This window comes from Desarmillaria tabescens, assembly GCF_030435595.1.
Source record: "Desarmillaria tabescens strain CCBAS 213 chromosome Unknown EV420scaffold_4, whole genome shotgun sequence".
Classification (NCBI taxonomy): Eukaryota; Fungi; Basidiomycota; class Agaricomycetes; order Agaricales; family Physalacriaceae; genus Desarmillaria; species Desarmillaria tabescens.
The window spans coordinates 1,096,777-1,117,734 of NW_026848303.1; the positions used below are offsets into that span (position 1 = coordinate 1,096,777).

The 20,958-nt window shown below is 47.8% G+C and overlaps 9 protein-coding genes across 9 annotated transcripts; 6 read left to right on the plus strand and 3 right to left on the minus strand.

The window, feature by feature from the left end:
• Positions 1-9: 9 nt before the first annotated feature.
• Positions 10-3,549, plus strand: EV420DRAFT_812714 (adaptin N terminal region-domain-containing protein). Its single transcript, XM_060483563.1, has 11 exons — positions 10-274; positions 322-483; positions 529-763; positions 821-960; positions 1,010-1,223; positions 1,273-1,418; positions 1,471-1,943; positions 1,995-2,235; positions 2,285-2,716; positions 2,772-2,898; positions 2,955-3,549. The coding sequence occupies exons 1-11, from the start codon at positions 119-121 to the stop codon at positions 3,269-3,271; spliced, it is 2,643 nt and encodes an 880-aa protein (XP_060336984.1). The 5' UTR covers positions 10-118; the 3' UTR covers positions 3,272-3,549.
• Positions 3,550-3,786: 237 nt separating this feature from the next.
• EV420DRAFT_1261574 (kinase-like domain-containing protein) lies at positions 3,787-4,452 on the plus strand (the record flags this gene model as incomplete). Its single annotated transcript, XM_060467077.1, has 1 exon — positions 3,787-4,452. One exon carries the CDS (start codon positions 3,787-3,789, stop codon positions 4,450-4,452), a length of 666 nt encoding a protein of 221 aa, XP_060336985.1.
• A 2,538-nt stretch (positions 4,453-6,990) lies between these two features.
• On the plus strand, positions 6,991-8,051 carry EV420DRAFT_812674 (uncharacterized protein). The gene is made up of 4 exons (XM_060483562.1): positions 6,991-7,077; positions 7,143-7,254; positions 7,305-7,849; positions 7,903-8,051. The coding sequence occupies exon 3, from the start codon at positions 7,316-7,318 to the stop codon at positions 7,829-7,831; it is 516 nt and encodes a 171-aa protein (XP_060336986.1). The 5' UTR covers positions 6,991-7,077; positions 7,143-7,254; positions 7,305-7,315; the 3' UTR covers positions 7,832-7,849; positions 7,903-8,051.
• Positions 8,052-8,117: 66 nt separating this feature from the next.
• EV420DRAFT_1510226 (uncharacterized protein) lies at positions 8,118-10,149 on the plus strand. Its single transcript, XM_060471499.1, has 8 exons — positions 8,118-8,313; positions 8,371-8,479; positions 8,641-8,710; positions 8,757-9,001; positions 9,154-9,232; positions 9,285-9,613; positions 9,667-9,915; positions 9,971-10,149. The coding sequence occupies exons 2-7, from the start codon at positions 8,474-8,476 to the stop codon at positions 9,895-9,897; spliced, it is 960 nt and encodes a 319-aa protein (XP_060336987.1). The 5' UTR covers positions 8,118-8,313; positions 8,371-8,473; the 3' UTR covers positions 9,898-9,915; positions 9,971-10,149.
• Positions 10,150-11,643: 1,494 nt separating this feature from the next.
• On the minus strand, positions 11,644-12,291 carry EV420DRAFT_1636759 (uncharacterized protein; the record flags this gene model as incomplete). Its single annotated transcript, XM_060476630.1, has 2 exons — positions 11,644-12,122; positions 12,174-12,291. 2 exons carry the CDS (start codon positions 12,289-12,291, stop codon positions 11,644-11,646), a joined length of 597 nt encoding a protein of 198 aa, XP_060336988.1.
• Positions 12,292-12,696: 405 nt separating this feature from the next.
• EV420DRAFT_1510270 (uncharacterized protein) lies at positions 12,697-13,483 on the plus strand. Its single transcript, XM_060471500.1, is given in 3 exon segments — positions 12,697-12,718; positions 12,773-12,898; positions 12,918-13,483. The coding sequence occupies 2 exon segments, from the start codon at positions 12,841-12,843 to the stop codon at positions 13,319-13,321; spliced, it is 462 nt and encodes a 153-aa protein (XP_060336989.1). The 5' UTR covers positions 12,697-12,718; positions 12,773-12,840; the 3' UTR covers positions 13,322-13,483.
• EV420DRAFT_812468 (cytochrome P450) lies at positions 13,411-15,885 on the minus strand. The gene is made up of 8 exons (XM_060483561.1): positions 15,278-15,885; positions 15,193-15,221; positions 14,931-15,140; positions 14,274-14,882; positions 14,107-14,217; positions 13,889-14,049; positions 13,757-13,831; positions 13,411-13,704 (listed from the first exon to the last, which is right to left on the minus strand). The coding sequence occupies exons 1-8, from the start codon at positions 15,498-15,500 to the stop codon at positions 13,617-13,619; spliced, it is 1,506 nt and encodes a 501-aa protein (XP_060336990.1). The 5' UTR covers positions 15,501-15,885; the 3' UTR covers positions 13,411-13,616.
• A 1,519-nt stretch (positions 15,886-17,404) lies between these two features.
• Positions 17,405-18,354, plus strand: EV420DRAFT_1636761 (uncharacterized protein; the record flags this gene model as incomplete). Its single annotated transcript, XM_060476631.1, has 3 exons — positions 17,405-17,495; positions 17,548-17,897; positions 17,950-18,354. 3 exons carry the CDS (start codon positions 17,405-17,407, stop codon positions 18,352-18,354), a joined length of 846 nt encoding a protein of 281 aa, XP_060336991.1.
• Positions 18,355-18,821: 467 nt separating this feature from the next.
• On the minus strand, positions 18,822-20,115 carry EV420DRAFT_813154 (uncharacterized protein). Its single transcript, XM_060483565.1, has 7 exons — positions 19,926-20,115; positions 19,820-19,873; positions 19,589-19,766; positions 19,463-19,538; positions 19,262-19,408; positions 19,168-19,212; positions 18,822-19,118 (listed from the first exon to the last, which is right to left on the minus strand). The coding sequence occupies exons 1-7, from the start codon at positions 19,966-19,968 to the stop codon at positions 19,002-19,004; spliced, it is 660 nt and encodes a 219-aa protein (XP_060336992.1). The 5' UTR covers positions 19,969-20,115; the 3' UTR covers positions 18,822-19,001.
• Between the last annotated feature and the right edge of the window lie 843 nt (positions 20,116-20,958).

The following is a 20,958-nucleotide window of genomic DNA, read 5'->3' on the forward strand; positions in this document are numbered from 1 at the left end:
TGCCTCGATATTGACCCATCTCGGGCATTTACTGTCTATACGCGTCTTGTGAGAACCATTCACCTTCTTCCTCATCTGCTACGCTTGCAAGGTGTATTCGCGGGTGCCAGAACTACGGATGTGGGAGCGCACGCTGCAGGATCTCATTCGAGGGCTTCGAGCCAACAAGAAGGATGAGGCCAAGTTCATTGCCAAGGCCGTCGAGGAGATAAGACGTGAAATCAAGAGCGAGGATATGGAGCTCAAGGCTGGTGCAGTACTGAAGCTCACCTACGTGAGTGTCTTTATCCTTGTCGATGGACCGAATCTGACGTCTCATAGCTTGATATGCTCGGTCATGACATGAGCTGGGCCTCATTCCACGTTGTAGAAGTCATGTCATCGCCCAGATTTCATCTCAAAAGTGTTGGATATCTCGCAGCCGTCCAGTCGTTTGACCAAGATACTGACGTCCTGATGCTGACGACGAATTTGCTGAAGAAGGTATGCTGTACGGCATGTTTCATTTGCCTCCCTGACACGCCCTAGGACTTGATTTCAACGCCAGCTGATATCGCAGTAACTTTGAATGGAATCTCTCATATTGCTACTCCGGATCTGGCCCGAGATCTTGCGCCAGAGCTCATCAAAATGCTGAGCCATTCACGCCCGAATATTCGAAAACGCGCAGTCGTCGCGTTGTTTAAGGCAATGCTTAAATATCCAGAGATATCAACCCAGGGAATATCGAAGCTAAAGGAACGATTAGAGGATGCAGATCCCAGTAAGCATCATCCGGTAACTGCTACGGGCTTAAATAGTTTTGTAATAACATTGTCAGGTGTCGTTGCTGCAACTGTGAACGTACTCTGTGAACTAGCGCGAAGGAATCCCCAGGATTATCTTACTTTGGCGCCTGTCCTGTTTCATCTAATGACTACTTCATCTAACAACTGGATGCTGATCAAAATCATTAAACTAGTAATTACCATGTCACGCATTTCTTTCTTACTCTGATTCCCGTCTTTAGTTTGGTTCCCTTTCTCCTCACGAACCTCGCCTAGTCCGCAAGCTGCAACCGCCCATAACGGAGCTCATATCGACAACGTCGGCCATCTCTTTACTTTACGAATGCGTGCATACGTGCATCATTGGAGGAATGCTCAGAGGGCCTTCTGGTGATTCTCTAGCTCGATTGTGTGTTTCCAAGCTCGCAACATTCATTCAAGACGCGGATCAGAACCGTACGTGTCCGCGATGCAGGCATATTATAGATACCTAATGGCGTAATAGTGAAGTACATTGCTCTCCTTGCAATGGTCAAGATCGTCCCTTCTCACCCCTACCTAGTGGCTGAATACCAAGACACTATTCTAGCAAGCGTGAGCGACCAGGATATCAGTATCCGCATGCGTGCTCTTGACTTGGTATCGGCCATGGTAATTAGTCCTTGTCATTAGAGGCGGTCAGAGGCTCATGCATAAACTGTAGGTCAATCGAGATAACCTTCAATCGATCGTGCAGCAAGTTCTCTCGCATCTAGTATCCGACACAACAACGCCAATACCAACTGCCTCGCAGTCTCTTGCTCAGCACCTAATACCTTTGTCTCCACAGAGCGCCAGACCTCACATTCTACCATCACAGTCCAAGGCGTATCGACTTGTCCTTTCACAACGAATCCTCACCATGTGCTCTCAGGACACATACGATAATGTCACAAACTTTGAATGGTACCTGTCAGTCCTCGTCGATTTGGCCCATGTCGCCAATGTCGATGTTGGATCCCAAATTCGAGACCAGCTGGTTGATGTGGTGGGACGTGTTCGAGCAGCACGGCGATATGCTGTGAAGCTCATGTACACACTGCTTATCGACGATACGATGCTTCGGAATGCTTACGATGAGGGTAGTTGCTCTGAGGTACTATGGGCAGCTGCTTGGATATGTGGTGAATACTGCAGGTTTGCGTTTTCTCTAATCAATGTCGCGTTCTCGTTGACAATAGAATTTAGTGAGCTGGCTGAACCCCAGAAGCTGCTTCCCTATCTGTTGCAGCCCGATATATCGCGTTTGTCGCCCGATATCATCGCTGTTTATATTCAAGCAGCAACAAAGATCTTTGGATTTTGGGCCACTGAAGTTGCGCAGCGTTGGACTGAGGACGATCTGCCCGAGGTGAAAGACCTTGTTGCGACTTTTATAAGTCGAGGAAGCGAGTTTGTCAGCAGTCCTCATATAGAGGTGCAAGAACGGGTGCGAATTCATCACACTCTCATTTCACTTCGTTCTGATGATATTCCAGGCAGCGAATACTATACAGCTCTTCCGCTTCATACAAGCGGACCTTGACTCACACCATCCGATACCGGAGACGTCATTTGGCGAGGCCAGCTCGTCATTCGATCCTATTGCCGAGCCTCGTTTTCCTAAGAGTCTTTACCTCATCCAGCCTCTCTTCAGCACGTATCAACTCAACCCAGTCGGTACCGCAGCGCAGGAAAGCGTCCCAGTACCGGAGGGTTTGGATCTGGATGCGTGGATCGTTCCGCCGCCGCCAAAGCCTAATGACGAGCTCAACGGTAAAGTAAGGAAGAGCAAGAAGGGAAAGGAAAAAGAGACGAACGGTGCAAGGAGTAAGAAGAAGCGGAGGGAGGGCGACGGCCTATTGTATGAGGACGTGTTGACTCCTGCTGTTATTGAGGAGACCGCGGAGGATCGTGCAGAACGAGAACGGGTATTTCCCTCTTTTTGTACTTATACCAACTTCGTTGACGTATTTCGTTTTATAGCGCAAGGCGGAGAGACTGAAGCAGCTCAAAGATGACCCGTACTACATCATTGAAGACCAACCTACTCCCCCTGATGATGTAGAGTTAATACCCGTCGTTCAACTTGAGGGGATGCCATCCCTGGCAGGTAAGTATATTCACACGGTTACCCACGACTCCTTGCCGACCTACTCTTCGCGACAGAACCAGACATTGTTGATCCGTTGATACCCACACTTCGCACCATATCTGAAGTATCCTTGGAACCGATCGTCATCGACAAAGATGGCGAAATGCCTCAGGGTGCTGTGGTGAAATCAACACCGCCAACTCCCAGAAACATATCAACACCTTCGCGGGGCACACCGCCGCCACCGACATCATCTTTCGCTCAATATGATGTGCCGGAGGATGATCCTCAGACAAGCGCCCCGGAACCTATAAAGGTTACGAGGTCAAAGAAGAAGAAGGCGGGAACGGGGAAGAAGAAACGGACGCAAGTAATATCTGAACAGTCTTGATACAATTGGACTGTAATCTTTACATATCACAGACCTAGTGTGGTACATAACCAAGACAAAACCAAGCCCCCCTGGCTCGTAAGATGATGTCTATCATGCCGTGCCAAGTGCTAAATGGGACCGCTTCACGAGTTTGATACAATTCGAGGATAAAAGAGGCACGCCATGATACAGGGTCCCGGCCACGGTCATTGATCCGGCAAACTCCGAAGCGGAACTCCATGCCGAGCAAAGGACAGAAATACAACATGGCATTGTACCATTCGCAGCGATATCTGTTCACAGCTCTTGGTCATATTTTTTCACTATTCTCTGCTTTACGGGGCCCTCTTCGCTTTGCTTTGCATAAATCAGCACCCACCACACCCTCACTTGATATTTTCAACCCACCCGACTCTGTCGTTGACGAAATTCTTCGCTCTCTGGAGGAAATCGTGCAGGGAAATCCCTCCTTACAATGGGCATCTATCATTTACCTCGATGACACGAGAGTGTTGAAGCGCTTCCGTTGTTCTATGCGCGAAGCCAGAGCCATGGAACACGTGCGCCAGCTCACCACCATTCCTATTCCTCGTGTCCACTGGGCTTTTGTGCGCGACAGCAGGTGTTACATCGTTATGGATAGAGTCAAGGGTCAAACTCTTCGCGTCTCCAAGATTTCTGACCCAGCGACCCTCCGTAATATTGCTCAGTCAATCAACTCCTACCAGCGCCAGCTGGAAACTCTTGGCACTTCACGCCAATCCCTGGGGTCTTGGCCAGAGGGCCCTTATCGAAATTCATATTTCAAGCCTGCGCTCCAGGAAACCATGCTGGGAATAGAGGAGCCAGGTGATTTTCAGTCAGTTGTGGACTTTCACAACTATTGGCACGTTCGTTTAGGTCATGGTGCGGTGCTGCTGCCTCCCGAAGATAGCCTGAACGGCCCCGCGGCGGATATAGTGCTGATGCACGCCGATCTCAATGACCAAAATATAATGGTTGATAACGGAATCATTACCGCCATTTTGGATTGGGAGACATTTGGGTGGTACCCGCGCTTCTGGGATAGTCTCTTATTGCGCTCGGGGGCCGTATGGTCACGGCCTTGGTCTGAGGTCATTTTTTTTGTGTGGGGCGAGATGGTGGAGCCAGAAAGAAGCTACTCCGCGGCATTGGGCCGGTTCTGGTCCATGGGATGAATTAAGTGATACGGTAGTTTTTATCTAAGACTGCTCGATGCAAGTGTCTGACAACCGGTGTATTAGTTCAGGATCTCCACTTGTACTTGTACCGCCCCAGCCGTGAGGTTTCCCGCCCATTCTATAGATGGTACGTGAATTACCTATCCACGGGACTGCCACGGGGTCAAAGCGATGACGTCCATGTTCATCCATGTGGGCCGCTGATAAGTGGGTGGGATAGTGTCGGCAGGTTCTAGCACCTTCTCTCTCCCACTCCACACAGGTACTTATAGTTTGTGCTATCACCACCCGATACTGAGATAACATATACAAGTATGACGCGAAGATCTATCCTACCTAACGAGATGGGGCGCCCTTTCGGTCGTCTGCCGCCGATCGACCTTAATTATTGGAACCCTGACCCCGACGCCGAAGTCCCGGTTCACATCATGGTTACGCGTATATCCGGCTTCACCGATCTTAGAGATTTGCACTGGAAGTTGGTGTGGGCGGTGAAAATAGTAGAGAAAGACGGGGATGTTCAGATCTTCCATCGACGGCTGGAGGTGGTGCAGGAGGCTGGGTGTAACCATCTTACAAACTGGGGCGCAGTCACACAGGTAGAGACCGCGACCAGCAAAAGGTTTAACCCGCGGAAGGTGATCAAGACGATGAGTCTCGCCCAACGAAAAGAGCTGGAGAGGCTGGCAGCGCAGGTTAGAGTTGAGGAGCCGAATGGAGTGTGGAATTGCCAAGACTGGGTTGTAGCCGTGCTTCAGAAAGCGGAGCAAGCGGGCCTCCTCACCAAGAATGAGTGGATGGCGGCCGTCACCTGGGCCAGGAACGGAGGAGAATGCTAACATGTGCTTGGCTTAGGAATGCATATTTTTGCATGATTCATTTCTGTATGTCTTTTCCCTTCGATGTCTCGACAGATCTCATTGAATACTCAACCTAGTAGCAAGTCGTACACTTTCAGCACCCGGATCCATTGCTGTTGCATTACATTAAAGTCGATATGATGTCTTTCTTTCTCACTCGGACGTTATATTCTTCGATACTCCTTCCAGTCCTCATTCAGGTGTGACTCTATGGTTTGTACAGCTTTGTGGGATCCCGTCTAGATATATTACATTCCCGAACATTTCATTTCCCTGATATAGCATTCCTTTCTGCGGACACACTCACTAATACGTAAATCCGTCATGGATGTCCTAAAGCTAGGGAAGACTGATCCAAGATCAGTGATGTGGATGATGACCAGGCCCTTCACTTCCCCTCGTCTCTCGTCCTCCCGACATAGTTATAAAATTGCTCGATATTTCTTTCTTCTCTAGATTTCTCGCATATCTAGTAGAAGACTCAGTACCGTAAATGTACTACATGCCGATGTGCTATGCAGTCAGCTAAGCTTCAGATTTCCGTTACTGCATGTGAATAACTACGCATCTCTGATTGGTTAGGGGCTGTCTATTTCCTTCTCGAAGTACTACGCACTGGTTAATCCCACTCACGGATCCCTCTTAGGAATCGGCTCAAACTTCCGGTATTCTCACTGAGCATCTATGAATCATGCTTGCCTTCAAGTATTCATCTACTCGTAATCTTACTGTGATCAGTACAAGCAGAAGTTGGAGTCTTGGTATTGATTCCGGAATGCGATCCGCTTTCTCGTAAGCGGGGTTTTAAATATCTGTTCGCCGGACGCTGCTTGCCAGACGCGTATTTAGTACTACTGGCAGCGACAAGTTTCTATCATTCTTCAAGGCTTCAAGTCTCCGGTTATTGCTGTCATCCTCGCCCCTTTATGCAATGCTAAAATATCTGAAGAACGCCTGCTCTTCATGGCACGTGCCCCCAAGGTACGGCGTCTTTTGATAATCTTTGCCACTATGATCGGGATTCTGACAAAATTCTCAGCTTTCCCAAAACAAAACTCTTACAAGAGACATTTATTTCGATCACGAGGACAGTATTTATCTCGATGACACGCGACTGTCTTTTTTTATTTATTTTTCGGTGTTCTACACGTCTGGAATACGCATTCGCGACAGCATTATACCACCGTTTTCATTCCCCGTGTTCACTGGGACTTTTATCACTAATATGCTGTCAGGAACAGAGTCAATGGCCGAAGCTCTTATGTGGAAGATTCTGACGCGTCGACCGTCCGGGGAATTGCTCGGATACCTATTTCGTACCCATGTCTCGTGCATTGAATCACTATGCTCTTGGTCATAAGGTCTTACTGTACGACATACTCCAAGCTGGCGTTTCCGGAAATTCTAATGGTCGTAAAGGAGCTAAGGGTCCATCCGGCACTTTCGTATCTGCTAGTATGTTCGTCTGGACACGATACGATGCTTCTGCCCTCTAACGATCAGGTCCAGGGCCTATCTGTCTAAATCGTTCTGATACGTACTGTTCTTCATGATGCAATGCAGTTGTCGGCAACTCACGACGGCTATTTTGGACTGTGATGTGTTGTTTTGAACTCAGTGTGGCCGCGATTCTGGGACAGTAACTTGTGTAGATCCGGCCTTGGTGGGATGCCAGCCAAGCCGTGGTTCTGCCATAATCTTGAACCAGAGAGAATCTATTACACGACAGTCAGCCGGTTCTTGATGACCTGAATATAAAAAGGTAAGATTTGATTCATCGTCGTCTATGTCCGCAGAATGAAGTGACAATTTCCCTCTGGGGTTTCTGGCTGACTTTGAATTCTTGTCTGTATCAGTCGCCCCGCTGGATATCGATGGAGTCCATGTGATAGAACAGCACTATCAGCCGGGTCCAACTACTCTTTCAAACGCCTACCAGGTATTTTTCTTGTCGATTCAGCGATGAGATGATGATACGATAATTTATAGGATAATATAATATGCCTATCCTTCCTAACGAGATGGGCCGTCCCTCTGGTCGCCTACCACCGATCGATCTTAAACGCTGGTACCCAGATCCTGACGCAGACCTCACAGTTCAAATAATGGTCACTCGCATTCCTATCGTGGCCGATCTACGAGATCTTCACTGGAAACTCTTTTGGGTGGTAAAGACGGAAGAGAAAGGTGGCGTAAAGCACGTCTACCGTCGACTCTTGGAGGTCGTCCAGGAGATTGGGTATAACTACCTTACCAACTGGGGCGCCATCACCCAGGTGGAGACGCATAATAGTCATAGGAACAAGCCTCGAAAGGCCGTCACTACGATGAGTCTCTCCCAGCGACAAGAGCTGGAGAGAATTGCAGCGGGGGTTAGGGTGGAGGAGCCCAATGGGGAGTGGAACTGCCAAGATTGGATAATCACTGTCCTGAAGAAGGCGGAGCAGGCGGGTCTTGTTACGAATAATGAATGGACCGCCGCCGTTGCCTGGGCAAGGAAGGGAGGTGAAGAGTAATGTTTTTAGTTTTTTTAGGTTTCGGTATGCTCTTCTCTCCCGCTTGGTTTGCTTGCTTATCCGTCGCACAGATACTTTGGACGATTTTTTTTTCAAATGTTTGTGAACACGATGCTTACGAAAATGCCATTTTATTTTTTCACACAAAGCACTGAACTCAACGAAAGGTTCGCCTTCCCAAGAAGGCCTATACATCGAGAATCAAAACGCCACGCAGACCTAGCCACCGCTGTACATACCTCTGGTTTGTCAGCGGCCGATGGTTCCGTGTACGACGTCGCATCAAATGAGTATGAAGCCGCTGAGACGATATTTTAAGTGACACCTGGCGGATCGGCGTTATTGACGTGCGTCAGCATATCTTCGCTAGCCTACTTATTATTATTTTCAGAGAATCAAAACGATGGCCATAATGCGAAGAAAAGGCGTAATATTATCAGGTGAGCTTGGTTCGGGAATGGCGTTTACGCCCGTCGATTTCTGTACGTCTTCCATGGTATATTCACTACCCAGAAGTTTGATTTATTTGCCTGTTCTAGCGTAGCAATCGACACATTGGTAACAATGCAGAGGACCTCGAGGATCCAACGCATCACTACCGGAGACACGACTTCTGGAAGGGATCGCCGTCGAAGTCGCGGCATGACCGTACCTCATTGTATTTTCCGACGGTGGCACAACGCCAGTACAGAGACCATAGTGATCAGCTTCTGACGTCCTGGTCAGAGTACACTCCTCGGATTTTTCCTTTGGCTTCTTACCATTATGGCAGGGACCCTCCCTCAGTCCGGCATACGCGCCTTCTGGAGAATCGAACCCATGATCTCTGGGTAGAAAAAACAAATTTGAACGGAATGGCGCTTGCCTTGATTGCTTACGGTACTTCACCTTTGTTCAGGCTTCATCAATTGTTCATAATGTGCAGGTATCCTCCTCAGTATGGTCCTACAATGTTATCAGGGTCTCTTTGCTCTTAGGAGACAGGAAAAACAATGGTGGATGTGGATCTACGTCAGTGCGGTTTTGGTCCTGGCGACTATCGGCATCGCAGGGAACCAAAGGTTCATTCAAATGACTTACATCGATTATCGTGATTATCCTGGTGGCCCCAACGCTTTTACGCTCTCCTTTTACGCGACGACTTCTAATCTGATGTCTTTTATCGCGTCCGTCATTTTTCCCTTTTATAGCACTTTTTCTTTCTTTCTTACGGTATTCTGCAGATATATCATCCTTGGATGGCTTGCCGACGGGCTCGTTGTAAGCTAGTCTACTATGTGTCCGATCGTCCATGTTTGTTCAACGCTTCCTGATACGCGCAGTTGTACCGATTCTTTATCATATACGACCGTAATCTCTGGGCAGTTATAGCTCTTGCTATCGTCTATCTTGGGGATATAGGTATTGGCTTTCCATCCCTTGATTCTCGTAACGTTGATAGACCTCCTTCCAGGCTCTGGCTTGGGTTTAGCGATCTCAATCGCTCGGTCCCAAGATAGCTTTTGGGCTACGACGTCTGTACGTCTTGGAATCGCATTTTGGTCAATATCTGCAGGTCTCAACATAATTTTTACCTGCCTGATTGCCTCCCGCCTTCTCCTCCTCCGTCGGAGGGCTGACGCAGTTCTAGGACCCAGCCACGGATCACATTACACTTCTGTAGTCACAATCATGGTTGAATCGGCTGCGTTGTACTCACTGTGGGCTCTGGTATTCCTCATTACATACGCCCGTAACGATCCTGTTCAGAACATACTACTTCCGCCGCTCGGTCAGATAGAGGTCTGTGTTCTTTCATTTTCTTAAGAGCGAGTTCCTGAAGGGTAAACTTGTAGGGAATCGCACCGTTGCTCATTATCCTGAGGGTTACCAGGGGAAGAGCCTGGAATTCGACCACTGTAGCCCCTTCGCGATATAAGGCCAAGTCTCTCTATGGGCGCACTGAAACGGAACACTATGAGAATCCCTTGAAGGACTTCCCTGCTTCTCGGGGCTCGACCCCAACAAGCCTTCCCACTGAGAATCCCCGAAGAGATACCGGTAAATTGACGCCACTCCATGAATAGTGCGCGCGCGAAGCTTTGGTATACAAACTCGAACTTTATACATGGTTCAATGCTAAGATTCCTCTTCAAACAGGTGGACACCGTATCAGGAACGAAGTTACGCATTGTGCAAAACCGACTCAAGAAAAGAAAATAGAGTTATACTGCTACCAAAATGCTAATTGTACGCGTAATAAAGCAAGCCGGGATAATATCTTCTGCCAATGGGACGATGTTGATTGGTGATTCTAAATAGACTGTGTAGAACACACGCCAATTTCTATTTTGGCAACGCTTCAACAAGCTAACGGAAGGGTATGCAACTTTCTCCTGCATCCAGAACCAGCATGACTCGGATGTAACTGTGGTTGTTTATCTGGATGTCGCCTCCAGAAATTCTCAACGAATCGAATGATTACTACCAGAGGACATGAGAGCCCTTAGCTGATGTCGGACCGACACACTCCTATTTTTAGATCGACCCAAATCAAAACTGTGAGAAAATACCTACCGCGGCACTGCGGCAACTTGGCGACAACCCTTCCGTCTCCCAAATCCATCGATGCCATCATCGGTATCGCATAAGTATACTACACCGTCATGCAGAGCGCTCTGAGTGTTAATTTGTGACTTGGCAGGAACACGTCACAGCGACCCACTCGAAAGCAGCTCGCTGTAGCTTGCTGTTGATTTTTAGATTGCTTCAAACCAAGTCCAAATCGTATTTCCACTACGTTGAGTGAGCAGGATTTAATTTGATGAAAAATTTATCACTGAGGGCATTTTCTTGGAAAACAGCTGTATTTTAAAATATAACGTAGGGATCTAGCGTAAACGGAACCAATCTATCACAATCAGTGCGCTTTTCTAACAATCGACTGTAGAGGCAAGCCAAAACAACAGTTGAGCTAATACGACATTTTTTGGTATCCAGAATTAAGCAGGTGTCATTGCAGACTTACCAGGTAGATGCTTCTTATCTTGGCTCTACTTGAAAGAGTATGCCACCGCTCCACTATCAGTCAGCTTTTCCATTGCAGCAGGTACATCAACTAGAATTTTTTGGTCAGCGAATTATTCTTTTAAACGGGACCAGGAGTTTACTATCAAATTCTCGTTTCAATGGCAAGGGCATCGCGACCGAGTTCCTTGACCCAATGAAACCTTCAACGTGTGGCTTAGCGATTGGCATTCGTCCGTTCAATTTACTGGGTACTTTAGACGCTGTCAAGTCAGTTCCAGACAACTACTTTGAATAATTGGGACTGACCAGGTCCAGCCAGAGCGAATGTAGCGGACAGAATTACGATGAAAGGCAGCTGCATCTTCATGAGATGGATAGGCCTAGTGGAAGCGGGTTGTCTTTTATCCTCTCCCATACGGCAGATTCGGTGACTGTTATCAAAGTTGAATTCTCCTGTCCGCTCACAAAAGGCATTCTAATGGCGTTTCATGCGGAAAGAGCAGCCCACCGCGGTCCATTGTTCCTGGTTCACCGGGTTTCGTATTGTCATCGCTTTCACGAATGTGCGCAATCTACCACCGAACAGTCTTGTGACCCTCTTCCCATTGGTCGCAAGGGCTAGTGACGGAGCTAGTTGGTCCGTCCAAATCTGAGATCGTGGTGCCATGAATGCTGGGACAGTGCACGATATCGCGGGATTGAAAGATACGGAGTTTTTAGCGGATACCATGTCTGATTCGACGCACGAATTCACTAGGCACCTCTGAAGCTTAATTGTCATATTATTCTGTAGTAAATGCCAGCTACATAGCACTTCGCGCTAAGTCATGACCTTGATTTCTTTCAAGCTCCTTGTACACCACTCTCCAATCCTGACATGTCTGTGTGCGTCGTCTACCAACTGCGTGGTGGCCATGTTCTATCGAGACAACACTCTCGAGGTTCAAATCGGAGCGACAGAATAACACCTGTCGAAGGTAATTCAGACAATGCCTAGCCACTGTTGCTTCCCTGACGTCTTGCTTGCCCATGTCCACCTCTTGAGCAGTGTACGCTGATCGAAGGATGTCTAGGCAACGAAGCTGATGGAAAAAGGACGGAAGGTAGGGAGTGTGGTCTGGGTCGAGGTAGACGATCCCTTCTCCTGGAGCAAGAGCTGACCATTGTGCATTATTGTGGTCCGTTGAGTTGAGCTGATAATTGACTGTATCCTCGACGTCCATCAAAACGAGAGGAAGTGGGCCAATGTCCCATACGGCGACGGAGCCCGCCACAAATTTCCCTGAGGAATTTTTAATAACTTGAACGGGTAACGAAGGAATGAACGACGCACAACGTCTTTCCGGACTACTACCATGTCGAGCTGTGGTGATTGTGTCCCTTACGAAAGGATACAAGCCAACAGTTGTTAGCAAGATAGCAAGAGTTGCTTGCCGGTCCCAGTTGTGCATGTACAAGTGCTGAGAGGAGAGCCGTAGGAAATTCAGCCCACCTTGGGTGAGTTCCGACTTTGCATGTCCGCGGTAAAGCGGCCATGAAATCTACAGATTCTTGAAGCTAGCGAAAACCCGCCAGAGCAAAAGCGGACCTAGAAATTTGATGCTAACACCACGTTCTCGATGCACGGACTTTCAAGACGAGCGTCGCTGAGGGGGCCTTGCGATGAAGCCAGACTGACCAGCAGGAACGAGAATATTAGCGGTGCAAGGAATCGTCCGTTCTATAATTAATTCTGTGGGCGGAAATCAGCATAAGATTCTCGAGGCTAAGGTTGTTCCACTGATACTTTCCTCTTTTTTTACCAGATGCTACAGAGGCACATTCGACAGGGAACCGTAGCCATGTTAGCGTCGGGTATCTTCATACTCGCATTGTCGGCTGCGACGTTCGTGAACACCATCTTGACTATCACACGCAAAGAACTGAACGTGCCGAGCGAGGCAATGTATTGTGAGTAACCACTTTTTTTGGCTTCGACTGATTTCCTTAATCCATCCGTCATGAAAGCCTTCATAGGCAATGACTTCCCGGAACACTTGCTGCTCGACCTTCCCGACAGTCCTCATGACGATGGAAGAAAGCTCACATTATGGGATTTCAGGACCTGAGGACGGTGAAGAGTGGGCGACAACTGCAACTTACGGATTTGGATACCTGCGTCTGGGCCAGGAGCAAAGACGCTTTGCGCTATCAATGTGGCATCAGCTCCACTGCCTGCGGCTGATGCGGATGGCCTTGGACGGAGATCATGATGAAGGCGTTCGAGGGCATATGCAGCACTGTCTCACATACCTCCGGCAGATGATCCTCTGTAATCCCGACCTGACGCTCGAGCCGGCGGATGTACTCACTCGGAACTATGAGATCAGACGAAAGGGTGCTACGTATGTCTGTAAAGATTGGTCAAAAGTGTACAATGCGATGGAAGAAAATTATAACGATACTATACATAGAAAGGTGCAGGGTATTCAAGGTGGTTGAGAGGCGGAGAGCTGGAAGGTAGCATGATGGCCATGATGGCCGATATTCGATGAATTGTCTGGGAAGGGATCCGGTTTGGAGGATTTATATGAACAACAATATATTTCTGTCTTCAATTGAAACGATATTCGCCCAAAGAGTTGATGCGAACGCAAGGAAGATCTGGTATACAAAGTAACGGCGGATTATCGTGATTTCAGGGAGGCTACACATACGCCTTTCAAATTCGAGTATGAACTTGAAGACTGAGTAAAACAAAGGTTACATGCGCGTCGTCGTGTTGCGACAGAAAGTATCACGTTGCAATGGGCTTTGCTCGCACGCTCAAGCGCTTGCCTCGGTATGTTGGCGTCAGGTGGCACCTGAACGCAAGGTCCTCTACTCTATCGAGAAAAATAGAATCAAAATGATATGGAAAAAGATGATGGAACCCACTTCATATCATCCAATTGCATGTCGATACGTCTAAAAATATTGCCTAGCATTATATACAATTCGCACCAGGCAAGGCTAGATGAGGGTCGCGATTACGATAGAGCACAACAAGAGTAAGAAGGGTAGACGTACTTGACACCAAGACAGCTTCTCGGACCTTTACCGAACGACAGCAAAAAATTGTCCAGCCCGCGAACATCAGGACCGATCCATCGCTGCGGCTGGAACTTGAAAGGCTCGGGGAAAATGTCCGGGTTGTAATGAACGAAGGTGACACCCATCGACACGACAGTCTTCAGTTATCACAGATTAGGGTGAGGGATAAATTTAGAAAGATTGAACGGACAAACCCCGGCGGGAACACGGATACCCCCGATCTTCGTGTCCACTGGTCCAACAATTCTTGGCAAGGGGAGCACAACTCCGTGAGACAGACGCAAGGATTCCTTAATCACGGCGGTCTAAAGGTGACAAAGTGAGTAAAGACTAAACCTATTCAAGACCGAGCTGGACGAACCAGGTAAGGTAGCTTCTCCAGCCGCGCTAGAGAGAGACGTTCGTCTTTATTAGGCCAAGCGTCCCTCAGTTCCTGAATTAATGTGTTGTATACCGCAGGATCATTGAGGACGTAGAATGTCCCAACCATGGCTGCATTCCCTACAGTAAAACTTCCAGCGGCAAGGAGATTGATAGCCTCTTCGACGAGAGACTTGCGCGAGGGCGTAGTGTACTGTCCCTTAACCGGGTGCGGCGTCATTAGATGGTTATAAATCGTTTCATGCTCGTCGTTCTCCATAAGAAGGGGATTTTCAAGAAGCTCGTCGATCTGGCGATTCATCGCAGCGAAGGCGTCCCCTGCTACAGGCGGATTAAACCAGGAGACTAATCGGTCGACGAAGGTAAGGATATCGAAAAGGTACGGAAAATGTTTTAAGGCGAGACAAAAAGGAAAGGACTGCTCAAAGGCAAGTAGGATGGGGTGCTTGAAGTCAGGAACGTCTAGAGTGTTGTAATGTCGAGCAAAGCAGTATGATACAATAATCTCTAAGGATGCCGATCGTATCGCTCTTTGCATATCGGCTGGCTGATTGCTGTAGGAAAGAATTCGTTTTATAAGAGTATCGACCTGAATGCAAGCGTAAGATAGAGTGCCTTTATGCCGGCGATCGCTTACCGTCTCCTGTACAACGTTCTCCAACTTGAGAATCGACTTGCGAGAAAACATTGGACTGAGGACGTCCTTTCGAATCTTCGCTTCTTTGAGATCACAAAATCCAAAGGAGGACTCGTCTTCGTGTAAGGCATTGTAAAACCTAGGATCCTTTGGAAATCTAATATTTTGGACGTAAATTTCATTGTAGTCAGAAATACGACTGAAGTGGAGCTAAGAATCATTAACACTTCGATTTCCGTCATCATAGTAGAGCATGACTTACTTCTTCTGGACCGATTCTGACGACTGGACCTACACCAAAGGTCGCGAAATCAGGACTGTTCAGTGACTATGGCTGAACCATTTACCGTAGATCCGATGAAGTATTTCCAGCTGCTCGAGAAGCCCGCCGTCTTTGCACACATCGAAGTATGTTGTATACCACCAAGTTAGCGCTGCTAGCTTCGGGCCGGGAACCTTGGATAAAGGATGTCGGTAGAGCCTCTGCCACGCAGTCCACAACGCTGACAAGATAGAGCAAATACCAAGCACTAGGATTGCCTGTGCAGTCATTGACTGAAACTGCATCATGAGGTTGCTGTAAGAGCATTCCTCAAGGTATCAGTTATATTTTGTCTCTGAAAATACCTAATCTCTGATCCCAGCAATGAACATTTCACGTCAAGATGTAGATATATCCGGGGCCGTCGAAACCCCACAACGTCTTGAGTACGAAGGATTGCCGCATTTTCATCTGCACGTCGAAGTAGCCAAAGTGTGGCCAAAGGGCCCACGAAGGGCTCCATAGTAACGAAATGTTGGGTTCTCGAGAAGCCGCACACATTACCGGTGATGTCGGGAACACTGAGAAGGATGATGGATATTATTTCGTTGAATAACAGAGAAATTCGCCCAAGTTGGATTTTGAAGCTTAAAACAGGAATCTACGAGTTGAAGCTGAAGGATTTCGTTTGAGGACGCTCGGCAATAGCCGCCGACCAAATTAAGTACTCTGAGGACCACGTGGATTGCCTGCCGCTCTCAGCTCTGATTCTGAATCTGATGCGTCACAGTCCAACACAATCAATCCAATCAAAGTATGGACCGACTATCGACGCCGCTAAGCTTCTTTGAAAATTCAACTGTTATGCTATTGCTTGGCTCAATTCTCCCCTGTCACTCGTCAATCGTCAATGGTACCGGTCATACGTCGAATCTATCGTTACGGAGTCCGCACCGCGTCGAACAACGTTATCTGTTCAACAACCGGAAATTCTTTCTCCTCTGTTCTATTAACTTCCAACTCTCACGCTACACCATTTTTATAGAATTTGATGGACATTACATTGTGACTGTCTGGCCTGGAATCTGTACATCACAATAGAAATGCGAACAAGGTCGTTGAATCGGTTGTAGCACTCTCGTATCATAAAAAAAGACTTTTCTTTCTCGTGTACATCGGCGATATCGGTCCCTGGGCGTCAATCGTACACCAAGACGGCATTCGCAGGCGAACAATTTGGAGCTAACTTGTTGTAGATGTGGCCCTGTGAAAGTCGATGGGAAAGCGCATGGTGACTGAATAAGAGTCTGCTTCGAGCGGCGCTTTCAGGGACCTCCTCGAGGTAGGGATTTGCCTGTACCTGCCCTGACCGTCTACTAATTAAATCCATGTGTGTTTAGAAAGGTAGCAGTGGCAAAACTGGGTTTTTTCCACCAATCCCCTAGGGAAGAACAAGGAAGACAGCTGAGAATCGGGTCCAATCTTGACATTTTTTGAGCTCGAGATGTCGCCGCCACCGCCGCCCTTGGAAAAGCACGGGCCGTGAGACAGCAAACACGAGGCGAATTCTCGAAAAATATGTACCAGCTTGGAGCCGATGCCGCGGTGTTTTTCTGTTAAACATTCCATTTTATGAACTGTCGCGTAACTTACTGATAGACATCACAGGCATTCAACATCATGCAACGCCATTATTCTGTCAGAACAACCTATCATTGGTTTTCTCTCCTTCCTCTGGGTATGATATCGATAACGGTGTTGTTTAAGATGCCGAATTAATCCCAACGCCTCAAGACGAGAGTATAAATCTACATATAGCTCAAATAACGATGCACAGTGCGATCATCTCATAAATCAGCCTGAGTATTTAACGTTCTTTGCCTTTCAAGGTTCATTTGAAATAGCTCCATTCACTAGGTATCATTCCACGCCACTTTGCGGTCCGCAAGTTCTTTGGAATATCCACCCTTCTGGCAAGTCCTCGAAGGGTTCGGATCCCCGTGGAGCCACGACATGGCGATGGAACGCTACCGATGGCGTTTGATCAAAAGGATCGGTTCAGTCGCGCTCGTGATCTCAATCAATCAGACTACGTCCGGCGCCAAGATGGGCGGAAGAACGTATCATGAACTAATCCATATTTCATAGCTTTCTGCTTTATCGTCGCCCCGAACGTTTCTCCGTCTATATCTTCCTTGTCACTATCGTGAGTATGCCAGAAGGCCACGACGGGTATACTGTTTTGTCTTCCCAGGATCCTTCCGTGGGCTCCGACGACCAGGAGAAATGTTCGGATCAGCTAGGTGAAAAAGATCCTCCCTTGTTGATATTGTGCTCACGCCTCACATCTATTAGGGCCCAAGAGCGTAGAAGTTCTCGCGTGTAAATTCGTCATTGTAGCTTCAGTCGTTGCAGTATTGTCGGGGATATGCAACATCACCATTTTGTGGATCTATAGCGCCCGAGGGTCTACACCAATACCACGACTACTGCATGATCTACCGAGACCCAACCCTTACATCGGCTTAGAACGGGCGACCCTCAACCCGTTGTCCCCAGAGCCACGGCCCATCATAAACTTTCCAATTCTTGCGGCCCAGGTCAATTCGGAGGAAGTAAACAAGGTCTACTTCGATGTTCCGAGTTTGAAAACGCCATACGGTACGGTTTATCCAAGAGAGACTAACTTTACGGTGTCTTCTGGGGTGATTTAGATCTATCGAGCTTGTATTGCACGCGATTGACCGTCACACATAGGTATCGATGATTCTCCAGTTTCGTGTCATGGACTTCGGCATGGAACGTTGTACTTTGATGGGCGCCATTCCAAGCGCCGCAGACCTAGAGCGCTCTGCAAAGTCGGTTCCGGTCGTTTCCAGTGAGGCTGCGAAATTGGAGGCCTGGTTCCTTGACGACAACGATGTCCAACTAAATGCCGAGACACTTTCTTATTCGAATCGGCCCCGTCGGAAGGCCCTGGCGGGCGTTTGGGGGGCGACAATGGACCAAAGGGTGCAGATATCCGATACCTTTGAATGCCCGTCGAGATCCCTGCTTACTGTCGAATTTGTTTGCACGGAACCTGAGTGTTATCTCCATTTCAAGCAAGACGAAGATGAACCAACCATGGGTCCGCTTTATATTTCTATTCTGTTTGCATGATATGCTGAAGTCTCTTCTCCATCCAGCCGCTTTTATATCTCAAGCATCGAGCATCAGGAATACAGATCGAGGTATATAGGATCTAGCGAGACTTTCGTTCGAGGAAGCATGAGAATACGTACTTGCAATAAGATGTTTATTGAATGTGCCCCTATCTTGGTACCGTGAGAACTTTTCTTTTGGCGAGCGACCACCATCATTGTCTACAATTATCTCGACGTCTCTTCCTTTCCTTATGCTCTCACCAGGCCGAAATGTCTCTATATGAATAACGTTATCGATATGCATTCATACACGTCAATATTTTTCATGTAGAGCGTCGCAGGCGTCTAGGCGGCCCCGACAGCCGTAGACCTACGACACGTTCTGGAGGCCATCAAAGTCTCTTCTATTCCTATGTTACAGATGGCGTTTGAGAAGACGCGCTTACTACATGCTTAACTGCCTTGTTTTTATGACCGCTCGTCTCCAATTTTCTCTTCACATCGACGTCCGGTTGGCGCAGAGTAATTGCGGTGACATCGCCAATGTTCTCGCAAATTATTGGTTCACTGATTTTATTCCAATGTTTAGCTTCGAACATTATACATGGCATATATTTAAGATTACATGACTATTATAGGTACCAGATGACGACGGCTTGTTCTTCAATCAGAGAACATTGCCCACATAACAAAACCAGGCTCCTGATGAACGTTGTAACACTCAAAGTGTTGTGCTTTCTGGTCTATCGCCTTGAAACCGCACTTGTGATAGAATTTAAGCTATACGCAAAGTTAGGATCAGGCGTACTAATGCTTTAGGGGGACGCACATTTTCTGGCTTTTCCACCTCGAGACACATTTTCCTGTCCTTCTTCTGTGAAAATGTGTCAGACTTTGCTACGGAATAGGTATATGGAAGGAACCTTGTCGCGAATCACATCAATCAACATCGTTCCCAAACCTCTGCGACGATACGATCTAAGGGTTCCTATCCACTGGAGATGCCAGGCCGCTTTCCTGACGCCCTCTCCAAATTTGGTCCTGGCGAAATCGTTATATTCTGGAAGGAACTAAACCGGATGGTGTCAGAGTTATACGAAACCGACATAGTTCGCATAACTTACTCTTGTCCCCCACCACTGTCCAAGTTCGGGGAATAGACTGGCCATGAACGGCCCGACTGCCCTGCCTTGTTCGCTCCTACAATGTCGGTAAGTAAAGCAGTGATGTCTAAAAAAAGGGACACTAACTCCTCGAACAGCTCGCGATTTGGAGGGAACCAGACAGCGGCGGCCACAACTTTGTTCCCGTTTGAAACCTCTTCAATGATATACACTTCGCCAGACAGGATACCAGAAAGAAGGACGGAGTAGTTGAGGCGATGATATATCTCGGCCTTCCCCCCAGTCACGCTACGAGCGAAATGATCTGTCGTAAATGGCTTCAGTACGACACCAAGTGGTTTCGCATGACGTTAGTACCATCCGAGTATGCTTGTTTAAAGCATTCTACGACCTCGTTGAACTTCGCTGAGCCTACGCATTATCGACTGTCAGTGACGCCCAAATCGGATAATTTAACTGGTACCTGGCGCCCCAGTAAATCTTCTGACTGCAAAGCTTGGCGACATGGGTGCAAAGCAGACATTAAAAATTGTCCTCACCGCTATATATGCGATTTCCCGCCCGGGCCTTTTTGTCTTGATTCGGGAGAAGTCCTAAATTTACGGTCTAATCACTCGGCTCCGTAGCACGCTTCAGGAGGAGGCGTGAAACAAGTCTTGACAAATACTCCAGTTCGGGCATCCGACGTCCAACCCTGCGAATGTATATTCTAGGAACATTCGTTCATCTCGGAATCTCGCATTTTACATGGGTCGACAAACATTTGGTCAATATGGCCGAAGTAGATTCATTCAGTCGGATCATTTACCCTGGGGTTGCTCCGAATAATGCGATGAAATAGGGTGGCCTTGAAAAACCCACAGGAAACTACTTATAGTCTCCGGGACAAAGTACCTCAAGCTGGGAATTTTCTGTCCCTGACCGCGTTTTTTTTGGAAGTCTGACGTTGAATTAGGCAGCCCTTGACAACATAACAGGGATAACATAACAGCTCTTCCCCGGTCATGACAGGTCCTCCTGTAGATCCGTCGCACGCGACTGCCTGCCTTTGCTTGCTGCCAATGACCTAAGAATAGAGGATAGTTCTCGAATTACCTCATTGTGGGCTGCCGCTATCTAGAACATTTCGCCGCTCTTCAAAGTTGTCAGTGACCTAGGTGATAGTCATGAATAACACTCGTGTTGCCCTACCAGCCACCATCCACCCCACACCGCAAGGCAAGTGCATGGTCGCAAAGATAAGCATTGACACGAACCCAGTTATTCTCACTCCGCTTCTACGTAACGCCGAGCAATCTGTGTCGCTTTCTCGGTCCTTGGTTGCCTATTGTCAGGAACTCGAATTCTGTACAGCTGGGTCACTGTGAAACGCGATATGCTGTGAGACCCCATTCGAGATACAGCGGAGAATCTTCAGTTGGGGATGCACTCATCTCGAAAGGATTCGCAGCTCATTGGTCCCTTTTACGCCACCGATGACAACATAAACGCTTTCT